This window comes from Colias croceus, chromosome 1 (assembly GCF_905220415.1).
Source record: "Colias croceus chromosome 1, ilColCroc2.1".
NCBI lineage: Eukaryota > Metazoa > Arthropoda > Insecta > Lepidoptera > Pieridae > Colias > Colias croceus.
In genome coordinates this window covers 2940224-2963488 of record NC_059537.1, presented here as the reverse complement: position 1 = coordinate 2963488, position 23265 = coordinate 2940224, and the positions used below count along the sequence as shown (strand labels likewise).

General features: G+C 36.4%; 1 protein-coding gene and 2 long non-coding RNA genes across 3 annotated transcripts; 2 read left to right on the top strand and 1 right to left on the bottom strand.

The window, feature by feature from the left end:
* The first annotated feature begins 3786 nt into the window (after positions 1-3786).
* Positions 3787-4716, top strand: LOC123697152. Its single transcript, XR_006752194.1, has 2 exons — positions 3787-3992; positions 4421-4716. It is a non-coding gene; the product is annotated as an uncharacterized LOC123697152 (long non-coding RNA).
* A 5471-nt stretch (positions 4717-10187) lies between these two features.
* Positions 10188-10892, bottom strand: LOC123705331. Its single transcript, XR_006753298.1, has 2 exons — positions 10789-10892; positions 10188-10341 (listed from the first exon to the last, which is right to left on the bottom strand). It is a non-coding gene; the product is annotated as an uncharacterized LOC123705331 (long non-coding RNA).
* Positions 10893-19012: 8120 nt separating this feature from the next.
* Positions 19013-22886, top strand: LOC123705257. Its single transcript, XM_045653999.1, has 2 exons — positions 19013-21525; positions 22760-22886. Coding segments are annotated over exons 1-2 (1953 nt in total). The 5' UTR covers positions 19013-19573; the 3' UTR covers positions 22761-22886.
* Positions 22887-23265: the final 379 nt, after the last annotated feature.

Sequence of the window (23265 nt, the reverse complement as noted above, 5' to 3'; positions counted from 1 at the left end):
CTATTATTACATTGAGGTTCAAATTTATGTCTATCAAAAATTAACACCCTCTTTTGTTGTTGTCGTTGTTGATGTTGCTGTTGTCGTCGTCGTTGTTTTTGTTGTTGTTGTTGTTGTTGTTGTTGATGTTGTTGTTGTTGTTGATGTAACCTTTTTTTTTTTTTTTTTTTTTTTCAAGTGGGGAAATCTTGCCTAAGATACCCACGGCTCCCGGGGAAGGAGCCGTGGGTTATGTCGGATTCCTACCGACCAAAACCCCACCGTGTACCAACGCGCTGCTTTAGACGGGATGCGGGTACACATTCGCAATCTTCCGCATGTCCCGCCCAGCAGTTGCCCGTTTCCAGGCTCTCCGCCACTTGCCCGTTTCCAGGCCCTCCACCAAATGCCCACCCCGGGGTGGCGCAAGCCGTACACGAGCTCACGCCACCTACTCGCCGATGATGGATTGTTCCCCGTTCCATCATCGGCGTTCCCCAAACCCTCGACCCCAGCACTGACCGGCCGAAGGACGCGCGCCGAAAGGCCCCCCGAAACGTGAGTCACGCGTCAAACGACCCTCCGGCGCACTTTTATAGAGGTTTCCCTCGCAGCCCCCACCTCACACCAGAAGTGGCGGCCCTCGGTCCGGCCCCACGGACCGGATTACGAGTTGGCAGACGGCTGTCTCAGGACAGCCGCCGCCCTACACCCACCTTCAGGAGTCACCGCGTGTCACAAAAGTGACGCGTCGGGATCCCGCCCCCTGTTTTGTTGGTAGTTAGACTACCAACAAAAAACAACGCGCGCGGCCTCTGGCCGCCATCCATCGCCGCAAAGCGCAGCCCCCTGCCAGTCGGTCGGAACGAGACCCAAACGAGCCCCGATCGACCTTCCAACCCCGTTTTGCCCAGCCAAATTACCAGGCCGCGACCACTAGCCGCCATCCCTCGCCGTACCACAACGGCACCTGAGCCAATCCTGGCCCCCCGGAGGATCCTAGCCAGCTAGCCAGCCATCCAGGCAGCCAGCCAGCCAGCCGGACAACCAGCCGGTGACAGCATGCCAGCCAGCCGCCGTCCAAAGCAGCCAGCCAGCCAACCGGTGGAGCAGCCGGTTTCAGCCAGCCTGCCAGCCGGCCCCCTAGCCAGCCAGCGAGGCAGCCGGTGTGACCAGCCGGTTCCAGCCAGCCCGGCCAGCCGGCCTTCAAGCCAGCCAGCCAGCTATATGGATCCCTGGCCGTCGAACCAATCGTGTCGTCAGACGACAGACCGGCCTTTCAGCCCCTCCGCGTCCAATTAGCTTCACTCAGAGTACACGAGTGCACTCCAAGCTACTGAGCCCCCCCGGCCACGACAAGGCTTGGAACTGATGGGGGGGTTGTTGATGTAACCTAACCTAACCTTTTTTTTTTATAGTGGGGAAATCTTCCAAAGATACCCACGGCCCCCGGGGAAGGAGCCAAGGGTTATGTCGGATTCTTACCGACTAAAACCCCACTGTGTTCCGTCGAGCCGCGCAGTTAGCCGGGGCCGCGGGTACTCTTAGAAATCGAACCTAACCTAACCTAACCTAACCTAAACACAAACCTAACTACATATTAAATCGTCACACCGTCGTTGTTGTTGTTGTTGTTGTTGTTATTGTTGTTGTTGATGTTGTTGTTGTTGATGTAACCTAACCTAACCTAACCTAAACACAAACCTAACTACATATTAAATCGTCACACATAAACGTAACTATTATTACATTGAGGTTCAAATTTATGTCTATCAAAAATTAACGCCCTCTTTTGTTGTTGTCGTTGTTGATGTTGTTGTTGTCGTCGTCGTCGTTGTTTTTGTTGTTGTTGTTGTTGTTGTTGTTGTTGTTGATGTAACCTAACCTAACCTAACCTAAGCTAAACACAAACCTAACTACATATTAAATCGTCACACATAAACCTAACTATTATTACATTGAGGTTCAAATTTATGTCTATCAAAAATTAACGCCCTCGTTTGTTGTTGTCGTTGTTGATGTTTTTGCTGTCGTCGTCGTCGTCGTCGTCGTTGTTGTTGTTGTTGTTGTTGTTGTTGTTGTTGTTGTTGATTTTGTTGTTGTTGATGTTACCAAACCTAACCTAACCTAACCTAACCTAAACACAAACCTAACTACATATTAAATCGTCACACATAAACCTAACTATTATTACATTGAGGTTCAAATTTATGTCTATCAAAAATTAACACCCTCTTTTGATACCTGATGAACATAGTCTATATTTTATGATGTTTTTTATTCTGTGTCAACCCGATCGGAGCCGGGACGGTCCTACATGCCTAAATAAAGATATTCAGTAAAATTCAAAATTCAAATGGAATTATCCATTTTTGCTGATAATAGTGAGTTTTAATATTATATAAAAATGTTATATATAGGTAATTATTATTATACATATTATAATAAACTTATTGATCTACATTGTTGGTGTTTTATTTTTAATTTCCTATAAATTTGAATAAGGATGAGAATTAGTAGTGATGTTACCCAGCATCGAAAATTTTATCGATATCGATATGAAGTTTTATCGATAATATGTACTCAAAGGAGACATCACTAGCAACTTCAACTTTTAAATGTTGGCAGCAATGTGGATCATTTTTGACGTGAACTTTTCATAGGTTGGTATATAAGACTTAACCTAAGTAATACATGCATATGTGTGCGTGAGCTCGAAATCGAAGTACTGAGTGCCGTCTCTTCCTATATTACTTGCTCTGTGAAGTTAACCCGTCTAGCGTCATACGCACAGATGTTATGCGTCCCAAGTATGTCGAGGTAGTTTACGAAATCTAGCTTTTTTATGACTACCGAGTTTGAAAATTTTATTTACCCTATTGTTCTATAATTATATGCCATGTATGATATATTTTTGGAAAGAGGAAGAAACTAGTTATAGCATAAAAATGTAATCATGACGATATATTTTTTCTATAAAATTATAAAAAATTGATTTTCTTTTGTTTTAATTTTAATTGCTTACATACTAACACTTACATGATAATGGTGAGTCATCAAATGATCATATTCACGTTTTCATATCACTACACGATTGCCAAATACATTCACTTATATTTTCACACATTTAACACAACGTATTTCACTATGAATAATAACAAATATCCATTATTCACAAACAAGAAAAAAAGCGCCATTTTGCGTCTTCCGCACTGAAAAGTTGAGACACTTTTTCACTGAGTATTCTTCAAATATCCCTAAAACCAATATCATAAACGTATTCTACGTAAAATTTCCAGTAATATACGTCTCAATTATCACTCATCTAATTATTCCTCTCGGCATAATTCACAATCCAAATATTCGTTGAACAAGACGAACGTTACAAACTATGGCCGATGACGCAACTCAATCAATGATTCACTTTTTTTTTTTTTTTTTTTTTTTTTGTTTTAGTCTGTATTTCCTGTCTCGGAGTCGTGTCGATTCGAATTATAAATGTTTAAGGCATAGAGAAATATTTTTTATACTGGAAACATTCACTTGTACGTCTCTACTGATGACCTTCAATGTTACAACCGCTGTGCGTAGGACGCTACACGGGTTAAGAGGCTGATTCAAGAATGTTCTGCCATATTTTTCATTCTGTCAAACACAACGACAGTGCAGAGATAATTATTCCAAGCCCTGACACCGATATTTTTGTATTAGGCCTTTATTTCTGGCATTTTTTATGTAATTTATTTAATTAAAAATTGAAAACAATTATTTCGGCCATATATGTATAACTTTAGTAGGCAGGTACTTTATGTAATATTATAAAAAAAAATCACTAACCCGAAATTATATTAAAATAAAATTCAAATTCAAATTCAAATTCGTCCAATCAAATCCAATCAAACTTAACCTAACCTTAGAGCTAAATACATTAGGTGTTGTACATATTATGTTTAGTGATAGGTATGTATCAATCATCGGTTCAAGACTGGCATCTTTGCTAGGTTACCGAGAAGGTAAGAAAAATTAAAACTTGACTGCTAATTTATGTATATGTATAGCCTACGTCACTACCGCCACTAACATAATAATTCAGATGATTGCAATGAAACCTCACAACTCAAAATCGGTCCAACGGTTTATACTGCAGGGCGTGTCAAAGAAATATTATACATACATACATAAACTCGAAAAACATAACCCTCTTTTTTCCGTAGTCGGGGAAAAATTTGGGAAATTTTTCAATATCTGGTAACATTACACGCACACAGAAGCACCGTATACGTACAGTGCAGCGGCGAAATGACAGCACACATAGCTTTATTGAAAATGACGATAAATCATTCGGTTTAGTTCGGCAACGCTCCATCTGTCTTTTATTTTGTAATCTAAGACCTCACTATACTTACACTACACGTAAACTAATATCGAATTTTGTTTACAGAAACGAAAATGGCCAAGAACAAGACGACGACATAATCTTCGAAGACTTCGCGCGCCTCAGGCTGAAGGGCGCGGACGCTGATGCTTGAACATTATGCTAACAGCGCTCTCTTACTGAACTACATTCTATATTTTGTTATACCAAACGCACAATTGTATCGTACTTTTTGAATTTTCATAAACAACATTGTTCGTTTTGAAATCCATCGAATGACCATAGACACAAGAAATAAGTGTTACCATCCTTAGCGAAAAGTGTTATAATCTGTATTAAAATAAAAATGATGTATAAAATCATGTTTTCGATCATTTACGATTTTTGGTAAATGCATTACTTACTTATGCAAGTGAAATATTATAGTCGAGCCAATTTAATAGGCAACATTTGACGTCTATCAATTTTATCTTCAAAGAGAGGTAACCTGCTTAAAAACATCGATTAAAGTGAATTAATCGATACGGATTTGAAATATTTGTCAATCGAATTTATTAATTTATGATGATTTTTATTCACAAGTAATCAATGCATTCGATTCTAGATGTCAGATTTCGATTTTTAGAGTAAGAGCGTTTTCACATTATCCGATCCGATATCGGATATCGGAAGCCGATAGCCGATATCCGATATCGGACACAATTTGCCCTTTCACATTATCCGATAATATCGTCCCGATAACATGAGTGTTGCCAGAAACTGGAAAAGTAGATATATTGGGAATTAAAATAAACAGTGGATGCATTTGTGTTACAAAAAATAAACTTTATTTTAAATGAAATAAATAGTAATAAATAAACTGATGTTTTTCAAACCGGTTTAATCTGCTGACTGCGGAGTATGGATTTGTACCCTCTGCAGAGTCAGAATCTAGTTTCAATATTCAACTTCATTGTGAGGCTTGTTTTTTTATATGCTGTTTTTCTTTTTTTATTATTAGAACATGTTGTGTGGTCGTAGTGAATTTTAGAACTTTTTTATATTAAATCATGTATGACTGTTATGTTCTTATACAAATAAAATAAAAAAAAAATTCAACTCAGTATTAAAGCGACGAAACTAGCAAATACAAATTCAAATTACATTTACAAATGTAGGTGCTGTTATTACAATTTTATAGTGCTAATATGTACATTCTACCTAATATCTGGGGGTGCAAATATTTAAACAGAAATAAATTAAACTAAACTAATTCACAGTCACAGATTCCGCAATGTACATAGTACCACAGACTAATAATAATATAGCCATGACAACCAAAATAGTAAACAAGCTCAAAAGTCGCCGCGCGTTCTTGACAAAATTTAGGGTCGCCGCCTTAGATTATGGATTGGTCTCCGCGCACGCTACGACTAGATACCGCCGGCGTACTCGAAAAATGCGGCAACTAAAAGTACGCCGAAATCGGCGTACCCGAGCCAGTCGTGTCACGAGCATTGTGTGGAGAGGGTGTACCGATAGTTTCTAAAGATTTTGGACAAAACCTGAAGTAAAATGCCTGTTTGTGTCATAAAACTGTTTAAAAAAAATACAACAAATAATAAGAAAGACACTGGGATCACGTAACATCAGGAATAATCGTATTATTCGATATTTCACCTGTACTTTGAAAATGTTGTTTACGAAAATACGACGCCATTTAGTGTTGCCGTACTGCATATCCCAAAAACACACTTTTAATTTGAACTTATTTTATTCATAATGTTTTTTTTTTTCAATACTATTAGGAGTATTAGGTACTAACGCATATTATAAAAAAAATGATAATAACAATAATTTATTTCTGTTTAACCTTGTTTAACTGACTCATATGTTATTTTTTTATTACTGCTTTTTTACTTTTAAAAAACCTTTGTGATAGTATAGTGGCATCGCAAGTGGATTTGAGTCACATGTTCATGGGTTCGATTCCCGGCAAGGCCAAAATGAAATGAAAATATTTTTCAAACTTCTTTCCAAGATAGCCCATTTCCCATTTATGGGGTAAAATTTATGTAGCTGGCAGTACAATTCTTCACACACACTAGCGTCCTTACAAATTGCCTTACACACACTACAGAACTGAGTTGCCGTACTCACGGAGCTATTGTTTTTAGGTGGAGCGGTATCTAGTCGTAGCGCGCGCGCGGAGACCAATCCTTAGTCTAAGGGTTGCCGCATTCTAATTCTGAAATTTTAGAGAAAACTAAACAAAATTGCCGTATTGTAAATTTTCTTTTCAATAAAAAGGGTTTGATTTAAAAAAAATCAACTGATAGATCGTAGTTGTACATACAGTAAAAATAACTACAATAAAGAAACCGACTTCAAAAACAGCTGGAAAAGTAAAATATAAAAAAGATTTGATATTATTAATTACTTAATATTATTTAGATGTGCTATTTATTATACAGGTTTGATATCGGCGCTAAAACAAAGCACTAAATCTGTGACTCAATGACAACAATACAATAAACAGCTTACAGCACAACAGTAGTCCGAGTAGGAGGAGGAGCGAGGCAGAATGAGTAAATAAAGATAAAAGATACTAATATTTCGAAGATACGGTTGAATTTAAGAACACAATATATTTTTGTTTACTTCAGTTCAGCCAATTGCCGTATATTATAGGACGATATTAAAATAGCTCCCGTATAAATCGTATTTTTAATGCCTTTAAATACTTAAATGAATGTTTTCTTAATAAAAAGGTTTAAAGTAAATGAAAGGATTTTTTTTTTACATTTAGCGCCTAGAAATGACTGAAAATACACAAACTAGTGCTTTTTTTGCTGTTGGTATACTACCTTTTCGAAAATTGAGCTGGTAACACTGAACATTATCGTCCGATAGTTCACGGGAATATCGGTGTTGGCTCCGATATCCGATATCGGACCGGACAATGTGAAAGACAGGTACGTAAATCATACATTTTACTTAGCCTCCGATATCGGATATCGGCTATCGGCGTCCGATATCCGATATCGGACCGGACAATGTGAAAACGCTCTAACGTCTCTGCCCCCCTAGCCAAGTGGCTTTCTATTAGCGTAACGTTTGATCAATGAATATGGAATCACATGGAAGTGACATACCTACAAAAAAAAGTGTGGCCGGCGCCATAATGCTTGTAACAAAACATGGCGGTGTTTAGTGCCGAGAATAATGTTTATCGATATAAAAATAATATTAATATATTTATTTTGAATTTATAAGTATTTGTTTTGGCGCGGTGGAGAAAAATAGTGAGAGTGAATTTTTACGATGCGCGCGCACACCGACACCTAAAATTAACAGCATGAAGTAAGTTCTAGGTGGTATGAAAATTGATAACTATGTTCAAGTTGTATATTCTAGTATTTTGTCCATACGCCAAAGAAGTAACTTCTAACGCGTGTACATAAACACACACTCTTTTTTATTTATTTTAACTTTATTGTACAAAACATAGACGTAAAATTACAAATGGAAAAAATGACAATGCCAATTAATAAAATTAAGTATGGCGATGGCTGCTCGTGATGGTAACACCTATACAGGGTTACTTGTAAAACACCAGCAACCTCGCAGGACAAGATAGCTGTATAATTTGATAAATCCAGTTCAATTTTGACTTCGATATAAGGATTACGGTAGACTTACAATTTGGTAATTTCAGTTTTGAGGAATGTAATATAATGAAACAACATATACAGGGTTACAGGTAAAGTCGATGTAGATCCGTTAAGGGCATGTAGTACACATCATTTCTGAATGATTTCACTATGTAACCTCCCATCCTAAACTTAACCGTTTTCGAGATATTCGAGTTTTAATTTTTTTTATGAAAATGCCCAATTTTTCGGCTATTCAATTGAATATTTTGAATTTTTTTGACTCTTATGATTATTTTTTTGGTTTTTTACATGAAGAATGAGATGCTTAATTACCTCAATGACTAAAATTGCACGTAAGTTAACTAAATAGGTCATAGTAGACGATCGAAACTTAAGAAAATAAGTACAAATTATAAAAATATATTTTTCTTTTCTGGATATCTCAAAAAATTATTATGGCACTTGCTCTGCAGATATGCTTAAAAACATCTACATTTTATCAGCTATCCAACGAGGTATAACACTCTAGGGTATTTATTAACCTCAAAGGTGAAACTTAGTTTCTAAGGCTACATGGCAGTCAGAATAAATAGCCCTTATTTAATCTTATTAATTTGACTTAAGTTCAGCATCATCATTTCAGCCTACTGGCTTCCACTATTGAACATAGGCCTCCCTCGGCTAGGTACAACCTTCATGCATCCATCGATATCCCGCTATCCTGATCTAGGAGATCATTCAGTTTTATAGCATTTTTTTTGTTCACATCGTCGATCGTACAAATAATGACCGTACGCCAACTATTACTTGAGCGTAAGTGACTAGTTACTGGCTATTGTTTGGAAAATAACGTAATCGGTGCGTTGTTAACGCTAGTTGGCATACAAAGTCACTCACGCTCAACTCATAGTTGGCGTACAGATCGTCGGTGATTGTAGTAAGCTAAATGAAACAATAAATCAGTTCAAAATAACATTTATTCACCTAATGTTTTTGAATAAAATTTTATAGCTCATGTTCTACGTTCCACCTCTATTTCGCACACATTTTCTCATTCCTTCACGTAGTCCACTTTTCACTACACCATGTGGTTAATGTTCTTCTTATGTCGTTAGCAGCATTTCAACAGCACACAAGCAGCATCCTTTCTTTGAGAACTTCCACTAACGATATGGGGTTGGGCTCACTGTAAACGAGGCTCTTCATGTGCCCCCATACATAAAAATCAATGGGGGTCAGGTCGGGACATCTGGGTGGCCAGGGTAAAGGCCAACCTCGTCCAATCCATTTGTTAGGATAGTTACGTGTCCAACCATTCCCTAACGCTTCTTCTGAAATGAGCAGAGCAGCCATCATGTTGAAACCACATGTCCCGCAGTAATTGTAATGGGAGATCATTAGTAGGTCACCTAAGTCACACACATAAGTCGTGTGGGAATCCGAAAGCACAATAATTCGCATCTACCATGGACGAATCGCATGAGCAGACTAAAATGGATGGCAAGCAAACAAACGGCCAAATACAAAACAATGGGCATGTTGTATCCCCAAACTTGTTTTTGCACATTATTTTTCTCACTCTCATCTGCATAAATCGTAAGTTTTCTCGCTCACACGCACCGGATTAACTTGAAGGACAATAGCCGAGGGACCCGTTAGACCTACTACCTGAACCTTTTCAACTGTGTTTTTTTCTATGAGTTTAAATACAACCATAGGTTGTTAAACCTCGTTGGATAGCTGATAAAATGTAGATGTTTTTAAGCACATCTGCAGAGCAAGTGCCATAATAATTTTTTGAGATATCCAGAAAAGAAAAATATATTTTTATAATTTGTACTTATTTTCTTATGTTTCGATCGTCTACAATGACCTATTTAGTTAACTTACGTGCAATTTTAGTCATTGAGGTAATTAAGCATCTCATTCTTCATGTAAAAAACCAAAAAAATAATCATAAGAGTCAAAAAAATTCAAAATATTCAATTGAATAGCCGAAAAATTGGCCATTTTCATAAAAAAAATTAAAACTCGAATAACTCGAAAACGGTTAAGTTTAGGATGGGAGGTTACATAGTGAAATCATTCAGAAATGATGTGTACTACATGCCCTTAACGGATCTACATCGACTTTTCCTGTAACCCTGTATAATAATACAGGTATATAATAGTATTTTATTACGATGAACAACACAATATACAGTAATTTATTTATTTATAAATAATAGACAAAAAAACAATAATATATAATAACAGAGAAAATTATAGAGCTAAACTATTTTGTGCAGCCTGGGATGCACTCGGATTCACTCTGTTCATTTTTGAGTTCGGGATTTGAGGCTCAACTGGTACCTGGAAATGAAATGTCACAGTTTACATTAACTAGCATTGTTCACTTTACATTTAAACTAAAATGCAATACATTTTAATTAAAAGGGCAATGCTGATGGTTTGAAATTAATATCAACATTAGGGCTTACAATAGCGGAATTTGAATTTATATTTTTGGTTTTATGGCATTCAAATGCTTTATATATATAAATTTATAAAGAATAGAAAAATAACTTAAAACACCCCATGTATTTAAAGTAAATTGCACTTTCCCTCAGTCAATAACATTTCAACAACCAAATATCACCCAAGTTTGTACTCAAAAAATCATATAAAACCATCTCAGTTTGTTCACAGGCCTCCTTCAAAATAGGAGAAACGTTAGATTATAAATGACAGCCCTAAATCTAAATAAAAAGACCAAAAGTAAATTGGAAGACATCACGTGTCTACAGATAAAAACCTCACCCTGTGTGAATGCAGCGGCAGACATACTGGTGTAGCATCATCGTGCAGACTAATCACATCCATTGTTCTATTGAAAGCACTTTCTGGGAAATGTACTATGATATCCCACCAAAAACATTTTCATGTAAAATGTTGCCAAGACGAGCCCATATGACTCGCACTGTCAAAAAGTTATCAGATCTCATGTAGAGCCAAGCTTCTAACACTACACGCCCTAACTCTACAAGGCCTCACTTCACAAACTCTACACCTTAGTCAAAATATGTGGCTTGGCCATTTCGCTACATTCACATCGGCGTAAGGTGAAAAATTAATTCACTGATCATAACTTTTGTGTTATACAATAGTTCTTGTAGTAACGAACGGCCAAGCCACATATTTTGACTAAGGTGTAGAGTTTGTGAAGTTAGGCCTTGTAGAGTTAGGGCGTGTAGTGTTAGAAGCTTGGCTCTACATGAGATCTGATAACTTTTTGACAGTGCGAGTCATATGGGCTCGTCTTGGCAACATTTTACATGAAAATGTTTTTGGTGGGATTTCATTTCTTTTTGTAAGTTGTTTGTAACAAAATTTTATATGTCGATTAAACTTTTAATTTTTTTTTAACAAACATATATATATCTAGGGGAACCAAGTTTTAGATTATTAGATTAGACCTCTAGCGTCATCAAAATTTAATTTAAAATTACAGGTCTCATACAATCTCCCATCCCCTAGTTTAAGGGGATGGGGGAGGAAAGTTACAAGTTTTATAATTTTTTTGTTGTTTGTGTGCTAATACTAGCTTACATACAAAATTTCAGCTTTCTAGGACATTAGGAAATACCTTAAGAATTTTGATGATCATCAGTGAGTCAGTGACGAAATTAGCGTTTTTTAGATATAAATAAAATCTGAAGTATAAAAGCTAATGTCATTAAAACTTATTAAGTTCAATAAGTCCGCTATTGACAATATATCCCGAAAATTTTGTTGATCTAGCATAATCCAAACCCAAGTTATGAGGGTTCAAAAAAACGTCGAAGCGCTTCGAGAAAAGGTAGGTAGTGCCCGTCGCTTGTTCGCTTGGCTCGTCTTGGCGGGGGCACTACCGTGCCCCCAGATATCCTTTACATTTGGCTTGATATTTTCAGTTTCAATTGCTTCTAACCATTCTCCTTTTCTATTTTCACTTCTTGGTAACCTTCAAAAAATGAATATTTAGGTTATTATAATTTTAGTCCTGACCTGACTTATTTATAAATACATTTTTAATTAAAGTAGGTACTATAAAAGCGATTAATCTTACTTAAGTTAAAATTCATATTAGGTAACTACATTAAAATTGAACACTGATAAGAAAATCTTAAAATCTGAAGAAAACATGAATGAATGTGATTTAAATTCTACATTACTTAGTAGTTAGTATCAAATAATAATCTAAATTAAATGTAGATTAACAGTTTGAGCACACCATTATAGAACATGTACCTAAGTACATATTAAATTACGTTAGTTTACATAGTAACTTTACTAAAAACACGATGAATATATTTCGCGCTCGGTACCACAAACTAAGCATGTTTGTGGTACGTTGCCCGCGTCACTTGACCCCCCGCGAGTTCCCCTCCGTTGCTATGCGAAAATACATTCGTCGCCCTTCTGTAGGAAAAATTGTAATACTGTGGCCTGGGCGTTATAACACGTCCAGGGAGTTCCTGAGTGCCGATATCACCATCTTGAGGAAAAGCTTCTAATGTCGATTTAAAACTGCATACACACGAATTAACCTGTTCTAAAATTGTGAAATGAGTTCAGTTTTAAATTTGAGAAATATTGATTTCTTGTACTCCACTATTCGTTGTAGTCGAATACAAAATATATTTAAACAAACTTAGGTTGGCCTTCAGGCAAAAGGGATCCTATCAAAAGGTAAACTTGACCTTGTATCTTAAAAGTAAGCATGAACAGACCTTCTGATAATTATTGAGCACCAAAGGATCATCAAAGGTACCGGTGTATCTTCAAACGAAAGCCGACTCCTTACTACACTTTAAAGCATTACAAAAAGAACATACTACGTTAATATCGCCTATACAGAAGATGATCTGTAATCAATTGTGTGAGCAAACCCACTTTTATATTTGTCAGACTACACCACCGAATTCGTAGATTGTTTACCTCATGACGAAATCTGTCTGCAGTAAGACGGGCCTCTCGCTATTCGTACGTTTCCAGAGACCGAATAGTTTCAATTCTTAATCTTTCATTAAACAAACTTATTAATCGTTCTTGTCTCATATAATTGTAATATTCGCGTCCCTACTCTAGTCATTGCTTATGCTCATGTTCATCTTCAAGAGATCGAATAATATTATGATGCACCCTATCATTTGTCAAACGGTCTTCGTATTGAGCAAAGTTTCAGATTCTCGAGATAAAATATGACTGTCGTGATCAGTAGTGAGACGTAATTCCCTCTCAGTGAGGGTTTCGGTCTCACGGGATAGTACAATATGCCGTTTGCGATCAGCTGTGAGACGTCATACCCTCTCAGTGAAGGTTTCGGTCTCACGGGATAGTAGGGGAGACCGGGTTTGGTTGTCTCACGGGTTGGTTGTCACAGCCAGCGGTCTTAATACAAAACTGAACTATCGAATAAGTCTGTTGACCAGCGTGGCAAGAGCGATACAGTGACAACGCTGTCCCCACTTCGCGTCAGACCGCCCCGATCTGCCGTGAGGGCCTCACACGTGTTTATTGTTTTCGCACAGATTTTTTATGATATTATGAGGACCGAATATTATGCTCCTCATAACACACTGTGAACGAAACGACAGTGCGGTTTAATTCAATGCCAACACCATCAGAAAAAAGTATTATTTTTAATTGTGAAAAAATATATTATGATTTACACTATTAACACTCTTTTAACATAAAATATAAGTCTGTGAGTGTGTTAAAATAAATCCAGCTAATTACACATCAAACTTATGTTTATAATTTGGTATACGACATAAAAATATATTAATTGTCAAGCAATAATAATACAGATAAATACTGAACATAAGTATAATAGATATTAAGTAGTATTAGTTAAAATATACTTTGACTACTTTGACTGTTAGTCAAAGTTTATTTTTACTAACAACATGTAAATGAAGAAGAAATAATAATTACCAACGAACTTACCTTTTCTATAATACTTAACACGGCACATTTTTAAAATTATCTTGCTCAACTCTTCTCAAAAATTGGAGGGTTTTGTTGGAACTTTAATATGTAAAAACTATGATATATCTAAACTACGATACAACTTGCATGCGGAAATGCTCATTACAATTGTGAATCTAAAGAATAACTAACAACATACTATTAAATTTTATTGAGCTGATGAATATCTTTTGCCTGGAAGAAATCACCGTCACCTAATAAATATAATGTGTTTTCTTATAAAACCGTTACATAATTTATTTTATCTACAATACTGAAAATGATACATTTATAAAATATAAAACATATTATGTAAAATGATTAAAAATAAATAAATGAAGCAACTACGATTCAAAGAAAACATCTTTTTCAGTGTGAAAATGCTCTTAGCAATCCTGGATGATGAACTGTATATCATGTACTCTGATCCCAGTATGGTCGGTACCTCGATAGCCATAATATAAAATAAATATTATAATCAGATAACCTAACCCAAAGTCAAAATAAAAACATTACTTGTAAAGTTGTGAGTGCAAAATTTACGTTTCATTTGGCAATAACATTTTTTTCGGTACTAAAACGTAGTAGTTTGATATATGGTTGGCTGCCCCTCCTCTCCTTCCTGAAGAATATCCTCCAAAATTTCCCGAGATACTTCCAATGATTTAACCATTGGACGTTGGACATTAACTTCAGTCAAAAATTGACGAAGCGGATGATTACTAATTTCCACTTAATCAAATCATCAATTTTCAAGTGGTGTAGTAAAAATATCAGCAGAAATCGTCTTCCAAAGGCGATATAATTTTATGAGCATTGAATCTGTTAATAAAAAAATCTAAAGTTAACTGTAAATCTATAAAAAAAGCTACTTACAAATAAAATTTTATCAAAAACTACTGTTCCCAATGCACCTCAAAATAATAAAAGAATTCATCATTTATTATTTCATTCTAAAAGTGTAATACCTATAATACCAACAAAAAACATGAATTGCTATCATTATAAAAAATAAATACCTATAAGTAACAACTTACCTTTTGTGGGAACGCATGATGGTGAAAATTCACAAAACACGAAGATTGCATTTGATATTTTTGGTTTTATGGCATTCAATTGCTTTATAAATTAATAAAACTACATACTACATACTATAAAAAAAAAGTCGCTTTCTCTGTCCCTATGTCCCTTTGTATGCTTAAATCTTTAAAACTTCGCAACAGATTTTGATGCAGTTCTTTTAATAGATAGATTGATTCAAGAGGAAGGTTTTAGTATATAATTTATTAGGTTTTAGACAAAGCGGACGAAGCCGCGGGCGGTAAGCTAGTAAATTTATAAAACACGAAGATTTTTAAAATTGTAACTAATGAACACAATCATTAGATTAACTGTAGATAATGGTGTCTAGTTTTAGTTTTTATTTTTTTAAAGTGAGGGTAATAAAAATCTACCCTCACTTTAAAAAAATGTAGTATATTTATTATTTACACGAAATATATCTTATAGGGAACGGAAGATATGGGTTAAAGAGTTAAATAAATAAATAACATAATTACATATATTTAAATTATTAATTTTTAACAGTGTGTTCAGTAGTGTTAACATGTAAATTGATTTGATTTTTACGAAATCTCATAGATGGCGCTGTTACAAAATTAACATTATACAACTAACATTCTTTATACTATGTTTCTCTTCCCAAGTTACTTAAATGGCATAATTTATAGTGTCAATCTAGATATTGTCAAACAACATTTATATATGCGTCATTTGATTATTATTAATTTCCAATATATTTAACGTGTGTTTGATTTTTATAACACTACATAGATGGCGCTGTTTCAAATTTGTCTTTATACTGCTAAGATTCATTTAACTGTTTCTCTGCCCAAATTACGTAAATGACATAGTTTTTATTTTGTAAAGCTAGATAATAGCATGGCTTACTCGAAACCAACATTTAAACATGAGTCTTTAAATTGTACGCTGTCGTAGTACACAGAATAGGTAAGAAAAATAAAGGTTCACAGCTCCTCCCCCGAAGGTGATATCATGATAATATGTATAAACTATCCTCACCCGACCTCTAAGGAATATTCATGCAAAATTTGAAGTAAATCTATGCAGTACTTTCTGAGATTAGCTCGGAAATACATACAGACAAACAGACAAACAGACAAACAGACAAACAGACAAAAATTCTAAAAACTATGTTTTTGGTTTCTATATCGATTATAGATCATGGATCAAGTATTCTTTTAAAAAAATATTCAATGTACAGTTTTGACTTTCCTACGATTTTATTATATGTATAGATTCTCAAAGCCTTTTTTCAAATACACATCTACATCTGTAAAATGAAAAACAATGCTTATAGCTTACATAGATTCCTTTAACTAATAATTTAACTCACCTTTGGGTTCAAGTTGCCAAGATACAAGTTAGTGGTGTTAGGATCGCCAGTGTCATACGAGCCCACATGATATCAGTAAACTACAGTAATTTCACCAGAAATTCTCAGTAGAAATTTTTTTGTAGTACATTTAGCATACAATGTTCGTTTTCTTGTATTGTTAAAATAGTTTTTTGCAAATATAATAACATAAGATTTATGATTTAGAGATTATTTTCTAAAACTAACTGTCTCAGTTCCTCTTTGAACAGCTCCAAGTTGCTCTTCTTCTTATCATTGCCCTTCTTATTGCGAGGTCTGCCGGGCGGGTCTGGTCTCTGAGCCAGGTTCCGCACCACCTCCGCCTCTGAGATACTCCGCTTCTCATCCAGTCGTGATATTGGCTTGTAAAGCTTACCCCGCTCTGATGTATCTTCCTCTGGGTAAAGAAAATGGTTTTAATTAGCATTTTACTGCAATATCTGTTTTATAAAATAAATTGACCAACCAATAAGTCAAAATAATAAAATATTTTATAAATAATTAATCAATCACTTACTTCTAGCTCCTGCATCATAGGTGCCAGCTTTCACCCAAACTTTAGAAGTACTGCTAGGTACTTCTTGAAATGTTTCTACAAACTCCTTGAAAACCTGTATTTTAAAGGAGTTGAAAGAGACACTGGTATGATTCAATAATTAATTTAAAATATTGATTCACACGTCACAGTGCAGAGCATAGTATATATTTTATGAACTCAATGTAGAATCAGCATTCTATAAGCCAAGTGAAGCACTAAATCACAAGACAAAAAACAAGTATATATGTATGTTTAAAATGTTGTTTAAAAACAAACACTTCTCAACTATTTAATGAACTACATTATGTTAACAGAAACCCACACTCGTCTCAAATATATTATTGCATACAAGCTAAAAAAATGGGACGACGAATGCAATTTTTTTTAGAAGTTGTAATTGAGATTGAATGGAATATTATGGTACTACTGTTATGGTATTACTGGACAGATGGCGCTGTGCCTGTGTAAACATCGTCTCTGTAGTTTTTGTATAATTAAAAATATATTAATGCAAATCTAGTGCTTAAAAGTGTTTAAAAATCTTTAGTTATCTCTAATAAATATCTGCAAGTGTTATCTAAACGTATAACAGCCCTAAAGTTAATAAATTTTCGATAATACACTCGAAACATTTTAAATAAATTACTGTGACTAAGTGCATAAAAACAAAAATAATACCGTGTAAAAAGTGCATCTAGTGTTATTTTGTACGATTATTTTATCGCAAAACATCCGAAAAGTGTTTATAATTTGAAAAAATCAAACAAAGAAAATAACTTTGAACAAAACCGTTGAAGTAAATGCGATCTGTGCAAGTGTGATATAGACAAAACATCATACTTATTCTCTCTAAAGAAACATAAATTTTATTACTATAACCAATACGCTATTTTCGACATCAGAGATTAAGTTCATGTAGCCTAATGGTTGCGACGCGAGGAACGAATCGATAGATACCGCGTTCGAATCTCAAGGCAGTCGTCGATTTTTTATTTTCTATTAAAAATCTATATTTGTACCGAAATTATTCTTTAAAATTTCAAACATTATTTGTTTCGTATCAATATCCGGAATCCATCTTGAGTCAAGCACCCCCTCTTTGTGCCTTGAGTCAGCGTTTCCCCTACCTCTCCGCTGGTGGCGCCCTCTATCGTACGGTTTTGGTACTACTTACAAGGCGCCTGAGCACCGGGTGAAGTCTCGTCATTATAGCGTCGTTCTTTGTGCCGTGCACAAGTCAGCTAGAAGTGAATACTTTACGTTTTTATTTTAATTAGTTTCTTTGTTTGAACGTTTAAAATTTAAATTTAAATCAAGTGTAAAGTGCAACCTCTCCGTTTTTGATAATTATGGAGAATCAGGACTACGAGCACAATGAGGAACCGGTTAATAAAGAATCGGGTTCTGGGAAGCGTCGTCGCCAGTCTTCTCCACCGAGTTCGGATTGTGAAAGCGTCTCTTCGAGCAGTGACAGTGATTCACAGGATACACGTGTGCACCGAAAAAGGTTTAAAAAGGCGGGTAAAGAAGAACAAACCGTGAGTTTTGAACACTTAAACATGCTATCGTACCAAGTTGCATATCTAACGGATTTAATTACCAAAAATGCCGCGTTTGCCAACGGTCTTTCTACTAATCAGAACGTTGAAAATGTGCTTCATTCGAATAGCGATTTAAATTTACGCCCACCTACCCTAAGTACAGAAGGCGCGTCTACATCTCAATTAAATTTATCCGAATTAAAAACTACCGTCAAAGATCCGATTTATTCGCAATCAAGTGAAATTTATCTAAACAAATTGCACAGTTTACAACGATTTAACCGCGATGATTGGTACGCTATTCGTTTTGTTGATGTACAAAAGAAGTATTTGACAACACCCGGTTTTGTGGAATTGAGTGTAAACGATTCTTTAAAACTGTATGAATCAGGTATGCTTCGCGAGGACCCTCGTTCTTATTTAATCGAGCGGTCATTTGCAGCCTTAACTAATGCTATATTATGCCAAAAAGATGAATTACAAAAAACGTTGCAATCATTAGTAGATTGTGCTAGTCAAGAAAAAGAGTCGTTAACACCAAACTCATTGTTTAATAAGATAGAATCGTTATTTTCTAAAGAATCGGCATACAATAAAGTTACTGACGATTTATTACAAATAGTTTGTGGAAGACGGGCAGACTGTATTACTTTACGCCGCGAGTCGTTGCTTAAACAAATTCCGGAGGAATTTCACCGCGACGTTTTATTTAAAATACCTCCAAGTGCGTCAACGTTATTTAATGATGAGTCAGTGCAAAACTATCTCCAAAAAATTGGGGGGGCCGAAAAATTAATAGCATTACCTCGATCAGGGCCTCACATAAAGGATAATTTCATTCGTAATCAGCACAATCAATCTAAACCGTCAACAAGCTCACAATCGAATGAACATTTTTTTCGACACAACTCGTCATCATCAAAAAAGGGTAAACGCACATCTAAGCAACAAAAATACGCAAATAGAAACAAATCGGGTAGTTATAAACAAAAAGAAAAAGGATCGCGGCCTTCGTTTAGAAATAAAAATCGCGAATGACTATCAATTATTTTACGGCGGCTGTCTCAAACAATTTCAATGTGTCTGGAGCAATTTTGGTGCACCAAAACAAATTTGCAAACTACTAAGTGGAGTATGTATTCCCTTTATCCGAAAACCACCGCTGATATTTCCAAATTCGCTTATAATGGAAAAATATCGAACACAGACGTCTCCAGACATGACCTTACAAATAAAAGACATGTTGAAATCGGGAATATTAGAACTAGCAGAGACAACTCCAAGTTACCTTTCGACTTTCTTTTTGATACCGAAACCCGACGGCAGCCACCGTCCAATTTTCAATTTGAAGCGGTTAAATTTCTTCATCAAAACAAAGCCATTTCAATTATTCAGCCATTTTCGCGTGCCAGCCTTTTTGCAGGATTCCGATTGGATGGTGAAACTGGATTTGAGCCAGGCTTACTTTCACGTGCCTATCTGTCAACGCCATCGCAGATTCTTAAGACTCAATTATCACCAGGATCCAAGTCGGCACCAATTGCTGCAAATGACGTGCCTGCCCTTCGGTCTCTCTTCGGCACCAAGAACGTTTGCCACGTTGACCAATTGGGTGGCAGAGTTTCTCAGGAGCAAAGGCATCAGGTGCGTAGTCTATTTGGACGATTATCTTCTAGCAAGTCAGTCCATGCATCAGCTGGCAGACGACATAGCTCAAACAATCAAAATCATGTCGCTATTGGGCTTGAACATAAATTTCGAAAAATCTGTGTTGGTACCGACCCAATGCCTCGAGTTTCTCGGCATTACCTGGGACACAACGCTCAACGCAAAGTCCCTGTCGGTGCCGAAGTGCCTAACGCTACGCAAAGCACTTCAAAAACAGATCGAAACAGGCAGTTGGTCCCTAAAGCAATATCAATCCTTAATGGGGAGACTCAACTTCGCCGCATTCGTCGTTCCAAGGGGACGACTTCACTGTCGTTCACTGCAATGTTACAGTCGACAGCTGCCAATGAACCATCCCTATCGCAAGATTCAGATCCCGAAAAGAGTGATAGAGGACCTGGTATGGTGGAAGGACGCAATCGAGACGAGCTCGCCAATTCATCTACCTGCAATAACTCATCTTTTAACGACGGATGCCTCGGATATCGGTTGGGGGGCTTGTCTAGGAGGCAAAAACATATTCGGTCACTGGACAGTGCGCCAATTAGCGTGGCACGCCAATCAAAAGGAGATGTTCGCGGTATATGCAGTGATTTTGCAGGAACAGAACCAGTTAGCAGATGCTCATATTCTTCTGCAAACGGACAATCGAACAGTCGTGGCATACATAAACAAGGAAGGCGGGACAAAATCAAAAAAGCTTCTAAATTTAACTCGACAGCTTCTGGCGATTTTGGACGGGCTCAACATTCACCTTCAAGCCCAATACTTTCCGGGCAGGTACAACGCCGAAGTGGACGCTCTGTCTCGTCAGAAACCTTGTCCCGAATGGCATCTGCTACCACCTGCCACGATGAAGATATTTCGAAGGTGGGGAACTCCAGTAATAGATCTCTTTGCCTCAACGTCAGCTCATGTGATCCCAAACTATGTGACAGTGGACTTGCAAGACCCCATGGCGCAGCATCACAACGCCTTTTGTCACCAGTGGAATTACAGTCTAGGGTGGTTGTTTCCCCCGCCAAATCTCATCCCGACAGTCCTACATCACCTGAACGAAGCTACGGGGAGGTACATTCTGATTGCCCCCAAATGGCACAAAGCGTTTTGGCGGGCAGATGTACAGCGGAGAGCGCTGGATCATCCTTATCTCATTCCAGATCTAGCACAGGTGTTAATCGACACGACAACGGGTGTACACCCACCACAAGTACAAGACCTGCAATTGGAAGCCTGGTTGATGTCGGGTGGCAAGAAATATTAGCAGGTTGGACGAATCAGGAACAAGAACTTTTAATGTCCAGTTGGCGAAGCTCAACATTGAATACTTACAAATCGGCATGGGCTAGATGGAAGAAATGGTGTGAGTCAAATTTTATTAATTTTAAATGTCCGAGTGCCGATCAGGTGGCGCGATACCTGGCACATTTACATTGCGATGTTGGACTTGCATATAGAACTATATTATTACACAAATCAGTTATTTCAACATTTACTAGTGTTTCTACTAATATTGACATGTCATCAAATTTTTTCATAAAGCACATGCTTAAAGCTATATCTGTTGCTCGAAATAAACCTGTAAAACCGCCTATTTGGAATCCAAAAAAGTTGCTAGATTATATTGCTTCACATAGTATAGATGAAAATAATATTTATCAGGTTTCTAGGCTTACATCTACTTTATTATTACTAGCCTCTGGTCGTAGAGTTCATGACCTTACTTTACTTCGCATTGATAGTGACAGTTTAGTGGATGAAAATAATTCAATTGTATTCTGGCCAGCTTTTGGTTCTAAGACTGATAGTATTAATCATAGGCAGTCTGGGTGGAGGCTTAGAGAACACCCTATTAAGAACTTTAACTTGATTTTTTGGATAAGACAGTTGTTGAAAATAACACTACAGCGTCGAAATAACATTAATCATCTTTTCATCACAGCTAGAGGTGAATCTAAGCCTGCATCTAGAACTGTTATTGGCGGCTGGATAAAATCCCTTTTGAAAGAGGCTGGTATAGAGGCTTCTCCAGGTTCTATGAGATCTGCTGTAGCCTCTTTAAATTGGGTAGAAAATTTTTCAATAGATAAAATTCTTGAAACAGGTAATTGGAAGGCAATACATACTTTCCAGAACTATTACCAAAAAGAATTGATTGAATATAATAGGTTTAATTGTAATGAATCGGTATCATTGTCTAATTATTTTGATCCTGTTTAAAATTAAAATATTAAGTACATAAAATTAAAGATTGTATATTCACATTGTATGTTGATTAGTAAGAATAAATAGTGTATTAAACATTCAATGTTTATTATTTCTATTACATACACATTATAGCGTCTATTACAAGCTATATACATAAGACATAGCTTGCGCACCAGGTGATAACAAACAAATCACTCAAGATGGATTCCGGATATTGATACGAAACAAATAATAGAGAGTTTTACCAACAAATAAAACTTACCTATTATTTTTTCTTCAATATCCGGAATCCAGGTAATGTCTACCTGGTGCATCATGAGTGCCATAATGACGAGACTTCACCCGGTGCTCAGGCGCCTTGTAAGTAGTACCAAAACCGTACGATAGAGGGCGCCACCAGCGGAGAGGTAGGGGAAACGCTGACTCAAGGCACAAAGAGGGGGTGCTTGACTCAAGATGGATTCCGGATATTGAAGAAAAAATAATAGGTAAGTTTTATTTGTTGGTAAAACTCTCTATTACTCACGACGCTAGAAATTATTAAAGCTTAACGATGGATGAAGAATTCGTTACGCAAAGAAAAAATAAAACTGCCTTCATAATTGAGTCGCCTAATACATCGTTTCTGTCTACATCATCAACCCACAGTTTACCGGACTTGTCAACTGAGCAATGCGATATTAATGTACTAAAAGAGGAAATAGAATGTTTGAAAAATCAATTAGAAACAGCTAACTCAAAAATAAAAAATCTTCTTTTCGAAAATAATCGTTTAAGAGCAAATAGTTCTCCCAAGGCCACTACGAAAACCAAATCACCCTCTGTTTGTAAACTTAAATCCCTAGATGGCGCTGCTACAAAAAACACTAAAAAATTGTCATCAAAGAGCTTCA